Source organism: Cebus imitator, unplaced genomic scaffold, assembly GCF_001604975.1.
Source record: "Cebus imitator isolate Cc_AM_T3 unplaced genomic scaffold, Cebus_imitator-1.0 Scaffold42, whole genome shotgun sequence".
In the NCBI taxonomy this organism is placed as follows: Eukaryota; Metazoa; Chordata; class Mammalia; order Primates; family Cebidae; genus Cebus; species Cebus imitator.
The window spans coordinates 12,017,212-12,030,642 of NW_016107357.1; the positions used below are offsets into that span (position 1 = coordinate 12,017,212).

Sequence of the window (13,431 nt, forward strand, 5' to 3'; positions counted from 1 at the left end):
AGGAGGATGGCTTCAAACCAGGAATTTGAGGCTGCAGTGAGCTGTGACAGCACCACTGAACTACCTCCTGGGCAAAAGGTAAAATGTAAAAATGTGCTGGAGTAGAATATGTGAAAGGGGGATCAGGGCACATGCAAAGCTCAGGCTAAGACATATGGCACCAGAGGGGCATCCATGCCTGTCACCTCTGCAGTGGATCTGGGTAGGGCTCAGCCCACTAAGCATTAGGCTGTTCCCTGGGGCCTGGAATCCATGTGATGGTGGTATGCACAGCTGGGCCAGACATTGCCAGTGTGCTGTCTTTGGACTGGTGGGCTCCCTCCAGCCATTGTCCTTGTATATACAATCACTGGCAGTTCTGTCTCAAGAGAATACATATACTGCTCATAAAAAGGTATACAGATTTAAATTTAGACCCAAGCAGGCATCAGCTCAGCCATTTGAACCTGAAAGCTGTGAGAAAGATTCTGAAAATTGGTTGTGCTGCTGGGTTTGTCCTCAGGATATGCGCTGGATTGATATGAACAGGTTTGTGGCTGGACAGGCAAGCAAGTAACGATGGCATGATCAATTCTTGGTGAAGTCAAGTCTGCATGATTCTGAAGAACTGACTAGTTCTGGATCCTGACATTTGTCTAGACCCTAATGTTGCCCAAATGGGGTTCCGAATACAGAGCATCAGCTGTCCCTCAGGCTATGGCATAGTTAATTGTAAATCCTGAATTCATCCCCACAACCTAGGACAGAGAAGAAATGAAGCAGGTTTTATAGGGTTCAGCTTCTACATAGTCGTCCAGGTCAAAGAGAGAGAAATGAGAAGCATTTCAGTAGCTCCTACAACAACAGAGTTGGCTTTTGTCACATATGGCAGCCAAGACAGCCAAGGGAAACAGCCGGAGCTTCAAGTAGTTGACTCTGGAAATGACTTCTTGGGTGACCGCAGCAGCAGCCAACCCACTTAGCACCTGTTGGTGGCTACTCGCACAGCTACCAACAGGTGATCTGAAAGACTCAGGTCATTCATTTGCAACAGTACATTTTAAATTCCAAGCTAGAAAAAATAAGTACTACATGGGAGAGTGAAAAGAAGGTAGAAACATCTAAATAAATTATGTTTAAAGCTTCATGATACAGTGTTGATCCTCCCGGGAAAAATCATAATACAAGTCAAAGCTGGCTTGAAAAAGGGTTCTTAAATACTGGAGTTAGCCTGATGACAAAGAATCAAATGAGCCACCGGCATCAATAATACCAATAGATTTCATATTAATCGACATATACCTTCTACTGTCTAAAGGCTGGGGCTTCTTTAGCCAGTGAGCACCACATAACCAAAGGAGAAAAGGGGAAAGGGAAATTTACCCAACATGCACCATATGCAAGTAAATACTACCAATGTGGTTTGCCTACCTACAACCACTTAAGGGTTAAGACAAAAGCTGTCTGGAGCCCAGCTATGTGGGTTCCTCCTTTGACAGCTGTGGGATCTCAAGAAGATGACAGTTACACTATGTTTCAGTTTGCTCATCTGAGAAAATGAGCCACCATCTACTGAGGTGACCGCAGCAGCAGCCAACCCACTTAGCACCTGTTGGTGGCTACTCACACAGCTACCAACAGGTGATCTGAAAGACTCAGGTCATTCATGTGCAACAGTACATTTTAAATTCCAAGCTAGAAAAAATAAGTACTACTAATAAGGTGGTTCTTGTTTTTCTGATAGACTAACATACTAGGCTCATAGACTTAAAGCACTTATAACACCACCTGGCATACAGCAAGCACCCAATATATGTCAGCTACTTCTCATTTCCCTCACAGCACCCTCGTGAAGAAAATAAAACCCCACAATTAGGTCAACAATGTTTTCCACTTACAAAGGAGGCATTTTGCAAAGACAGGTAATTCACTTGCTCAGAGATACAGAAAGTGACAGAAGTAAGTAAACGCCATTCTCTTTCCACTGTGCAAGGCTGGCTGTGTTATTTACACTGCTACCAGCTAAGGCCTACTACAAAATAAAAAAGTCACATACCTCTCAGTGAATGACACTTCCTCACGGAAGTCAGATTGTGCTAAAATGAAATCAGATTGTGCTAATCTTGACGTCCCATCTCAACTTAAAAAAAAAAAAAAAGGTATTGTTTTCCCAGGTACACAATGCTGAAGAAAACTGCTGCCAAGTCTTAAAAACAACCGACCATCTCCAAGTGAGTTTGGTTGACCCAGGCCCTTTCCAAACCAAGCCATACGGGAACTCACAAAGAGAAAGGGGAAAGAGAAAGGGAGGGATTGATGGGTAAAAAGACCCAAGACAACTTCAAAACAAAAAAATGTACACATGTATTTTGTCCCAAAGGCATCTGCTATGATTTATTAAACTAAGGCCAATAGCTCCCATTCTTAATGAATGAGCTGGCGCATCTCCAATACACACACGGCACTGACATAGGCTCAAGGCCTGCAGGGGCCGTTTTTCCCTCTGGGAGACACCTGACAGATCACAGGTCAGTCTTAAACAGCTGGAAGCAAGATGTCTACAAGCAGATAAAATGCGCTTGCTCTTTTTTTTCCATTCCAGGGATTGAATTTTTAGGAACTGTTTAATACAAGACATTAGCCCGGGAGGTCAGGAAACCTGATTTCCAGGCCTAAGATGGTCCAGGCGTCTCTCTCCGGGGGCGGGCTCCTCCGCCTGCCCCTCCCTCGCCCCCTTGGCATCCTCCAGAGGCCAGCGGCGGGAACAGGGCTGCCCCGGGCCACCTGCCATCTCCCCTGCCACCCTTCCAACAGTTGCTTCAGACTCGGGAGAGGCCGCCCTGGCTCCGGGAGCATGCTGTCAGCTCTTTTCTCGACTCGCCGCCCTGCCCAGAGGCGGCTGCAGGAGGGCGCGCGGCGGCGTGGGTGGCAGCGGCGGGAAGTCGCCCGACCGGACCCCCGGCGGAGCCGGATCCCGCGGAGCGCGCGCCGCAGCCGGAGGGGTGAGGCCCGGGCGGCCCGTACCCCGGCCCCGGACCCCAGCCCCGCAGCCCAGCGGACCCGGCCGACTCGGACGCCCCGCGCCGCCGCGCACTCACCGCCGCACTCGGCAGAGTACTGGTCCCCCCAGTCCCCGGACTGCGGGCTGCAGCCGCCGCCGCCCGCTGGGGCCTCCTGCTGCTGCCGGTGCTGCAGCTCCTGCTTGAGCAGGGAGAGCGGCGAGTAGTGCTCGGTGGCCAGGGCGCCTAGCCGCGGCCCGGCGGAGAGGACCACCAGCAGCAGCAGCAGCAGCAGGGGACGCCGGGCGGCGCCCGCGGCGGCCACAGCGCCGCCCCAGAAGCAGCAGCAGCAGCAGCAGCCGGCAGGTGCCATCTTCCCTCAAGGCGCATGTGCGGCAGCCCTAGCCCGGCTCTCAGGCCTCCCTGCCTCTAACCCACGGCGGACAGGTGGACCGTAGCAAGAGGGCGGGGCAAGGGGAGAAGCATTGCATCCTGGGAACGGTAGTCCCAGCTCCGCCAGCCCCGGGCCGCCTTGCCGGTGCTGGGACTACCAATCCCAACAAGCTGCGCGCTGCGCAGGTCTTCCGGTCTGGCGTCTGACGTCTTACCCGCCACAGAATCGGAAGTTCTGGGCAGCTGTTGAGTGAAAATGGGCAACGGCGGGCGGAGCGGGCTGCAGCAGGGGAAGGGGAACGCGGAAGGGGTGGCAGCGACTCCTACTGCTGCTTCGGCCTCCTGCCAGTACAGGTGCATCGAATGCAACCAGGAGGCCAAAGAGTTGTACCGAGACTATAACCACGGTGTGCTGAAGATAACCATCTGTGTGAGTTGTCAGGTGTGGGGTGTCCTTGGGAAGAAAATGGCGCGGCGGGACTTGGGGACAGGGAGGAGCAGGGTCCTCTGATACTGTCGTTAGTTCGGTGGTTGACATTCCCGCCCGAGAACTCAACTATCCGACAGCGCTTTTCTCATACTGGGGCATATTTGGGTGATATGACCTAAGCCGGCGAACGGACCGGACAGACAGATAGATGTGGACATTTTGCAGAGAAATTTAAAGATCGAACTAGGTTGACATTTTGGTTCATGCCAAAGCTACTTCATTCTAGCTCTTCTATCTTTGACAGAGAGGTGGTACCATCCTTACCCTCCACACCCATGTTGAATTCACCTACGATGCATTTTAAAGGTTTCATCAATTGTAGTTATTGGATGTCTACTGAGTACAAAGCGCTATTCTAGACGTTGGTGGTACAAAACCCAAAAGTGAGGAAGTAAAAATTTTTGTTTCAAGGTGTTCGTAGTTTATTAAGAGAGAATAATCTTATGTTTAAAGAGCCTACAAAGTTGGAGGTTCTTTGGGGGTATTAACAAAGAACCTGTCACAGAGTAGACAGTACATTTTTGTCCCATTTCAGATCTTGTGATTTTCTGATAATCTCTTTAGTAAATTATGATCTGTAGTAATATACAAGAGAATAGACAAACTGAGTATACACCTATATAATCTAGTGTCAACCACTTAACGTTCTGGTGCATACACCCGCAATTTCCTGTTCCTCTCTCAAATGCTTCCCCTCCTTTGTCAAAATGTCAATCCTTGTAAATCCAGTATATTGCCCGGTCTGTCCCTGAACCCGTGCAGCTGTAAGTTGCTGGGGAAAGCAACTTAAATTCGTGACCATTTACCTCACATAGGCCCTTCATGCTCTCTGGCAATTGTCTTTCTTCCTTTCCTTTCTCCTTTCCTTTCTCCTTTCCTTTCTCCTTTCCTTTTTCCTTTCCTTTTTCCTTTCCTTTCCTTTCCTTTCCTTTTTCTTTTCCTTTCCTTTCCTTTTTTCCTTCTTTCCTTTGCTTTCCTTTCTTTCCTTCTTTCCTTTCTTTCTTTTCTTTCTTCCTTCTTCCTTTCTCCTTCCTTCCTTCCTTCCTTCCTTCCTTCCTTCCTTCCTTTTTCTCCCTCTGTCACCCAGGCTGGAGTGCAGTGGGGCAATCTCGGCTCACTGCAACCTCCACCACCCAAATTCAAACGATTCTTCTGCCTCAGCCTCGCAATTAGCTGGGAATACAGGCACGTGCCACCATGCCCAGCTAATTTTTGTATTTTTATTAGAGACAGGGTTTCACCATGTTGGCCAGGCTGGTCTTGAACTCTTGACCTCAAATGATCTGCCCGCCTCAGCCTCCCAAAGTGCTGGGATTACAGGCATGAGCCACTGTACCTGGCCCTGTTACACTTTCTTGGTCCACCCACATTCCCCACTCTTCATGACAATCATCACATAACTTTTCTTTGAATTTCCCATGTGTCTTCCTGTTATGCTAAGAAAACAGAAGAGAACTTCTAACAGATTTGCAACAACATAAACCCAATACAAGCATTTGTTATTTCTTTACTGTACTCTTTTTCTGCCTTCTGCTGGATCATTCCCACCAGCATACATACTGTCGTCCATCAAAAACAATAAAACCAATACCACCAACAAAATACACTTGATGCCACTTCCCCCTTCTTCTAAGATATGTTTGTACTATCCCTTTCCTAGTTTCTTTTGAACCTGCTTTAGTCAGGTTCCCACCCACATTTCATTAGAAACTGTTGTTAAGATCACCACTTCCAATTTGCTAAATCCAGTAGTTGATTCTCAGTTAATGATCAGCAAACCTGTTAGAAGTTCTTTTCTATTTTCTTAGCGTAACGGGAAGACACATGCGAAATTCAAAGGGAGAAATGTTACGTGATGATTGTCATGAAGAGTGGGAATGTGAGTAAACTAAGGAAATGTAACAGGGCCAGGTACAGTGGCTTATGCCTGTAATCCCAGCATTTTACCTGATTGCATCCTCCTCCTTAATGCTGTATGTGCTTCCCAGGAGTCAGTGTGCTTCTTGTTGTCTTCTAACTTCACCTGCTATTACCCCTCAAACTCCTTTCTTTTGCTTCACCTTCTCTTAATTGTGCTGTATTCCAAGGTGTAGTCATTGGGCCTCCTTCTGTCTGCATGGTTTCCCTTGAAGAGCTCATTCTGTCTCATGGCTTTATTTTGATGATTTCCAAATTTATATCTCTACCCTGAACCTCTTCCCTGAATTCCAGATTCAAATGTCCAACTACCTGCTTGACTTCTCCACTTGGATTTCAATAGACACCTCAAATACCCCATCACAGTGGCAACTTTACCATTTTAATTTCTAAGATAAAGAAACCTTGGAGTCATCCCTATTTCTGCTTCTCCTCCCACATCCCATATTCAGTTACTCAGCAAATCCTGTTCTATCTTCAAATCATCTTCAGAATCCACTACGTTCACTACTGCTGCTGCTACATCCTCATCCAAGCCACCATCACGTCTACCTGAACTATTGTAACTTCTGTCTGGTGTCTCTGCATCATCCTCGCACCTCTTCAGTCTTCTCTCCACACAGTAGCCAGGAACTGATCTTTTAAAAATGTAAGTTAGATCATATCATCCCTTTGACCAAAACTTTCTGATGATTTTTCATCCTAGAGTTAAGGCCAGAATCCTTGAACCGGCTTATAAGGCCCTGTGTAGTCTCCTGCTACTCTTTCCCTTCCTTATTTTACATCAGTCCCACTGGCCTCCTGGTGCTTCTCAGACCAGGCAGGTTCCTTCCTCAGGGCCTTTGCACAATTCCTGGAGCAGGTACTAGATAGATACTATTCTATCAAGTATCTGTGTGACTGTTTCCCTTATCTCCTTCAAGTACTTTTTCAAACATCTCAGAGAGGTCTACTCTGACTACCCTATTGAAAAGTATGATATGCTTCCCAGCTTTATCTTTGTCCGTTGCACTGATCTTCTTGTAATCTTGTATGTAATTGGCTTATTGTTGTGTGTCTTTTCCTACTGGAAAGTAAGCTGCAAGGACAGACATTCTGTCTCTTTTACTCATTAATGTAGCTGTATCACCCAGAACAGTGACTGACACTTAGTAGCCACTCAGTAAATATCTGTTGAATAAATGTATCACTTCCAGATTTTTAGATTAGCATATGCTTGGCCATCCAGGTAGGAGGAAGAGAACAAGATCTTATATGTGGTCTAAACTTAGTAACTGTCGGATTGGTCCAATTAAATGGTCCATTTGGAAGATGATAACCACATAACTTGTCTGAAGAAAAACCAGTATTTGTATAAGCATTTTAATTAGTAGTCTTTAATAATACAAAATAATCTCTTTTTATTAGCATTAAGCTAACAAAATCCCTTTGCTAAACCACAGGTGTTTATTCTTTTATTTATGGAAAGGCAAAATAATTATTGGATCGCTGTTTAGGTCAACATTCACATCCCCCCTCCCTTTTTTTCCCTAACATCATACTCTTTCTCCCAGCAGACAGATTTTGGAGTTATACTTGGCATGTTGAATGGTGGCATAGTACTTTATGGATTCGTTATTGTCCACAGTCATTCTGTAATGAGTTGGAGTGTGTAATGGCCTTGTCTCTATCATGCTAATGCATACTAAACTTTAACCATAATAGCGTGACTCAGGAAAAATCATTTCGTTGATGTCAGGCTAAAAAATTAAACCATGAAGCGGTTAATTCCTTTAAAGGCTCTCCAGCCTCTGAGATATAAAAAGTGAGAAGTTTTTAGACATTAGACTATTTGTTGTGACATAGTCTCCCAAGTTTCTAAGTGGTTACTCATACATACTTTGGTCTCTTCCCTGCTAAACATGGAGTCAGCAAGATACTCGGGCTGATTGCCCTCTTGTATTTTTCATCCCAATCTCCTTTCCTTTTGCTCTGCTTGTTTTTCCACTGCCATTCCTCCCAGCTTGCCTTTCTGTGTTTGTCTAACTTTCCTCTATCTAATATATCATATAGCCCTTGTTTTTAGCCAATCCTGCCGCTTCAGCTCTTCACAATTTATTATAATTATGCTTAAAGATACAGTGCTTTTAATTTGCTATAGGGCTTGGCTTATTTTAAGTGCTCAGATATTTGATAAATTCATTATTACATTAACAAAACAAAACTCCTATAAGATTCTCCTAAGTTTCCGTTCCCTTCAGCACTACAGCATTTGGCTCCCACCCTTAGGATGCTAGATTCAAAGATGAATAAGACACAGCCCTACCCTTGAGTAGCTTAAAGACTTAAAGAAGGGAAGGAGTGCTCCTAGAGATGACCAGGAAGGAAACAGTAAGAATATTTAAGAAAAAATTGGTTTGGCCAATTTATATTCTAAAAGAGACCCGATTTGTTTAGGCATTGGAGAACACAGCAGGACAAAGGAAGTCATATCCATGTTAAGACAGGTAGTGGGGGCTGGGCGCAGTGGCTCATGCCAGTAATCCTAGCACTTTGGGAGGTCGAGGCAGGTGGATCATGAGGTCAGGAGTTTGAGATCAGCCTGACCAACATGGTGAAACCTCATCTCTACTAAAAGTACAAAAATTAGCCCCATGTGGTGGTACATGCCTGTAGTCCCAGCTACTCAGGAGGCTGAGGCAGGAGAATCGCTTGAACCGGGAGGTGGAGGTTGCATTGAGCCGAGATTGCACCACTGAATTCCAGCCTGGGCGACAGAGTGAGACTCCGTCTTAAAAAAAAAAAAAAAGACAGGTGGTGGAAGCAGCCTGAATTCCCAGAGGATGCATGGTCCTTCTTGTGTTGTAGGGATTCTTTAGAGGAAGATTTTTCCCTTTTCAGGATACTTGCCTATAAAGTAGTAAATGAAACAATTTGCCAAAATAAAAAACATTTGCTAAATCTAAGCAGGCATGGTGGCTCACACCTGTAATTCCAGCACTTTGGGAGCCTGAATGGGCAGACCTCATTTGAGGTCAGGAGTTCAAGACCAGCTTGGGCAACATGGTGAGAACCTGTCTCTACCAAACTACAAAAATCAGCTGTCATGGTGGCACGCACCTGTAGCTCCAGCTACTCATGAGGCTGAGGTGGGAGGATTGCTTGAGCGCAGGAAGCAGAGGTTATAGCGGGCCGAGATCCTGCCACTGCACCCCAGCCTGGACTACAGAGTAAGATCTTGTCTCAAAAAGGAAAGAAAAGAAAAGAAACGTATATACTAAATTTAATAAATACAACTCCCAATGGTCTGTTTTGGAATATCTGCATTTGTTTGTTTTGTGTTTGTGTGTATGTGTGTGGTTCTCCTCTTTACATTCAAGGTGAAGGTAGAGGGAAAGGAAGTTGAAAGCAGCACTTAAGGGAAAAGCAAATAATAGAGAACAAGAAATGTTAAGTCTAAACTGACTGAGGGAACCAGCAGACTTTAATGACTTCTCAGCATTTATAAAACACTCTGGATACTAAGAAGGGAAATGGGCAAAGCACATAGCATATCACATAGTACCAGAAGCTGCCTCCTTTGTTTGATTTCATGTCACCCTATGCTCATCCCATTGTAGCCTTGGATGCTACATAGTCTGATGACAGTGGTCATCAGACCATATCATAGAGACATGTTTGTCTTCTGCTTCTAAACTATTAGGTCCTTGATAGAAACTGGCTGAAGGTGAATATCTAGCACCTTGTAAGTTCTTGGTCCATAAAATGGCCAAGAAAAGAGAGCAATTGTTATGCATGCAATAGCCACTCCAAAGACACTTGTCAAACAAATGAATGCAAAAGGAGTAACAACTGCTGTGTCTCCTGGTACTGGTTTCTGCCTATCTCCTTCCAAGTATTGTCCAAATCCCCAGCCTTAGACTTGTGATGCTATCCAAAAATGGGTCTTAGAGAACATTTAAAGGACAAGAGAAAGGTCCCTGCCTTCTTAGGGTTTCCATTTTAACATGAAGCAGCCTCTCTGGGGTCCCAATCTTGCATGTAGAAAGGGAGGAGGTGTGTTCCACATGAGTAGCCAAGGGAGACCTATCAAACTGCTCTTTGTCATGGACATGGAATTTCTGATTCTGGGGCTTCTGTTTAGATGCTGGCATACTCCCTGCTCAGGTAAAGAACTCCAAAAATATCAACTCTTTATGCTTCAGTTTGATTAAGCAGATTTAAGTTTGAGGTAACAGTATATCTCCCTCCTTTCATTGGATCACTCAATAACTAGAAAACATTTCTATTTCTGTAATGACACAAATGAAGTGGAGAAACTATTTAAATTGGGAACACATCCAATGTTTTATTACATTTGAATTGCAGGGTTAATATTCTTCAGTGCACTTCATTTTTCTTCCATCACTTTAATTAAAAGGACAGACTAGAATGTTTTTACGCTCATCACTCTTCTATTTTATCTTCTCAAAGTTTCCAAATGTTGCGTATTTGAATTGGAGCCATTCCAGTAGTCCCCCTTATCTTTGGGGGATACTTTCCAGACTCACAGTGAGTGCCTGAAACCATAGATAGTACAGAACCTAGTTACCATCAGTTGGAGAATGTTTCTGTTCATGCTTTCCACCCACAAATTTAATGCCTTTTCCTTTTTTTTTTTTTTTTTTTTTTTTTTTTTTGGAGAGAGAGACAGAGACAGGGTCTTGCTTTCTTGCCCAGGAGGGCCTCAAATTCCTGGCTTCAAGCCATCCTCCCACCTGACTCCCAAAGGCCTGGTATTACAGATGTGAACCATGGCACCTGGCCCTACCTTTTCCATCTTAGCACTTCTCATATTCTGTGGCCTTAATTTTTAGTTTGAAATGCTACAGCAAAACTAGCACAATTTTTTTTCTTTACAGTTGCAGATAGAAGATTCATTCTTACCATAGATCTTAACGACCTCAGCATAAGATTTTTTTTTTCCTTATTAGTCAAGAACTTTCACCTTTTCACTTCAGGCATTTTACAGCTTCTCTTGAGCATATCCAAATTGCCAGGATCACTACTATCGTGCTTTGGGGCCATTATTAAGTCAAATAAAGGTTGCTGGGCACGGTGGCTCACGCCTGTGAACCCAGCACTTTGGGAGGCCGAAGCAGGTGGATCACCTGAGGTGAGGAGTTCCTGACCAGCCTGGCCAACATGGTGAAACCCCGTCCCTACTAAAAATACAAAAATTAGCCAGGCATGGTGGCATGCACCTGTAATCCCAGCTATTCAGGAGGCTGAGGCAGGAAAATTGCTTGAACCTGGGAGGTGGGGGTTGCAGTGAGCCGAGTTCATGCCACTGCACTCCGGCCTGGGTGACAGAGCAAGACTCCATCTCCAAAAAAAAAAAAGAAAAATGTCAAATATGGGTGACTTGAGCCACAAGCATTGCAATACCTGATCCTCAATCCTGATAACCTGGACAGTGACTAATGCCTTAACAGGCGGGGAGCATCTGCAATGTGGACACACTAGAGAAAGGGGTAATTCACATCCTGGGCAGGGGAGCAGGGCAGTATGCAATTTAAAACTTATGATTATTTCTGGATTTTTCCATTTAATATTTTCAGAATGTTGTTGACCTTTGGTAACAAACTGTAGAAAGCAAAACTGTGGCTAAGGGAGGACTGCTGTAGTTTTATAAAGTGAATAATAGCATTGATGCAACTCTGAATAGTACTGCTTTAGAGGTCACATTTCTAATGAGTTTGTTTGTGTAACCTGCATTTTTTATGTTCTAGTAGTGTTGGGATTTGGTAACATGATAATCACATGTGTCTAGAGAATCTGAACTCTAAATAGGTGACCCTTCAGGGGGAAAGAAAAGCCATTTAATATGAACTGCTAAGAGCCAAGGGAGCCTTGATTTTGGAACCTAGAGCCAGGTGCAGAGCCCAGTTCCTTACACACAGCCCAGCACTCTCCATTGTCCCTACTCTAGCAGAGAAAGACCATTTTCTTTCCATATCCTTGATATTACTGGAGAGAAACCCAGGCTTCCCCTGTTATCAGCCACCTCAGGATCATTGGGATTTGCCCCATTCCTTACCTACTTGCAGCTCTCAATAGTTCTGGGGACAAGGTGACTTTGCTGAATACTTTTCTCCAAATCATGTGCCAAGAACCATAAAGTCGGGGCCATCTAGCCAAGAGGCAACAATTTATCAATGACGGTGCATTATAAATGTATTTATTTTATAATAATTTCTACAAATTGAAAGTAGAATTGCATATAGAGTCTCTACAGAGATTTTATTGAAAGTAAAATCTTCTGGAATACTTTCCTGCCTAAACTCAGTCTTTAAATTAGATATATTTTTAGCTTCTTGAACCTAAGGTTAAAATATTAATATTCCTACCCTAGAAGATTATATTTGGTCCTTTCTGAAACCACTTCTTATATAGATGAACATTTTGTATCTGAATGGACGTTTATATAAATAATTGTTAATATGGCCATATTGTTATATGTGTCCAAAATAGACTGCTGTTTTGAAATCCTTGAGGATTTCAGAAAGTATACATTTGCTTGTTCTAATATCATCTTGCATTATTTCAGAAATCCTGCCAGAAACCTGTAGACAAATATATCGAGTATGATCCTGTTATCATCTTGATTAATGCTATATTATGCAAAGCTCAGGCCTACAGACATATTCTTTTCAATACTCAAATAAATGTAAGTTGTGATCATTTTATTTTTTAATTTTATTTGATGCTGTTGCATTTTAAAAGAATAATAAGAATTTTAAAGCAAAAGAATATTATAAAAGGAGAAAAGAAATTCTAATGAGAGTGATTCTTTTATTGCAACATATCTGGAAGTTTATAGAAATAACAGATGTTGATTTTAAAAGGTGCACAATGCTTAGCGAGTGTTTAAGAATGTAGTCACTGGCAGGAAACAGACAAGCCATAATCTGAATTACCTGCTAGTAAATTGAAACAGACATCACTGGTTTTGAACAGAATATAATTAGACATATCAGGTAGGGAGAGGATTAGACCTAAATGAAGTAACCAAACATTAAAAGAAAAACGTTTTTTAAAAAAAATTTAGCCAGGCACGGTGGCTTATACCTGTAACCCCAGCACTTTGGGAGGCCGAGGCAGGCAGATCACAAGGTCAGGAGTTCAAGACCAGTCTGGCCAATATGGTGAAACCTCATCTCTACTAAAAATATAAAAATTAGTTGGGCGTGGTGGTGAGCACCATTGTACTCCAGCCTGGGTGACAGAGTAAGACTTTGGCTCAAAAATAAATAAATAAAATCACACACACAATTTATTGCAGTTTATGCTTTGCTATTAATGTATAAGGTAAATAACATTCAGTTTAATCAAAATCATGATTTATAAAGTTGATTTTTCAAAATATACTTTAAGTGTATTGAATTGTGAACTCTTTAATAGTGCAGGTAGATTTGACAGATAACATACAGGACAGTCAATTAAATTTGAGTTTCGTATACACCATGAATTAATTTTTTAGTATAAGGAGGTCCCAAATATTGCCTGGAACATAATTATATAATAAAAATTTATTCATGGTGTATGTGAAACTCAAATTTAACTGGATGTCCTTTTATTTTATATATATATATATATATATATATATATATATATATGGGTTTTTTTGTTTTT

At 43.2% G+C, this 13,431-nt stretch overlaps 2 protein-coding genes across 12 annotated transcripts in view; one reads left to right on the top strand and one right to left on the bottom strand.

Annotated features, from left to right (window-relative positions):
• TTC13 (tetratricopeptide repeat domain 13) overlaps window positions 1–3,408 on the bottom strand; it is a 74,031-nt gene extending 70,623 nt beyond the window's left edge. For 5 of the 9 annotated variants that reach the window (XM_017526516.2, XM_037737784.1, XM_017526514.2 and 2 more), the window contains exon 1: window positions 3,078–3,407. In XM_017526516.2, the coding sequence (XP_017382005.1) occupies window positions 3,078–3,351 (274 nt within the window). In that variant the 5' untranslated portion in view covers window positions 3,352–3,407. Of the gene's footprint in view, window positions 1–3,077 lie in introns of all 9 variants that reach the window. The other 4 variants (XM_037737787.1, XM_037737785.1, XM_017526515.2 and 1 more) reach the window with 2 other exon arrangements.
• Window positions 3,383–13,431, top strand: part of ARV1 (ARV1 homolog, fatty acid homeostasis modulator) — a 21,396-nt gene continuing 11,347 nt past the window's right edge. For 2 of the 3 annotated variants that reach the window (XM_017526518.1, XM_017526519.2), the window contains exons 1-2: window positions 3,383–3,801; window positions 12,347–12,466. In XM_017526518.1, the coding sequence (XP_017382007.1) occupies window positions 3,628–3,801; window positions 12,347–12,466 (294 nt within the window). In that variant the 5' untranslated portion in view covers window positions 3,383–3,627. The remainder of the gene's footprint in view (window positions 3,802–12,346; window positions 12,467–13,431) is intronic. The other variant, XM_017526520.1, reaches the window with a different exon arrangement.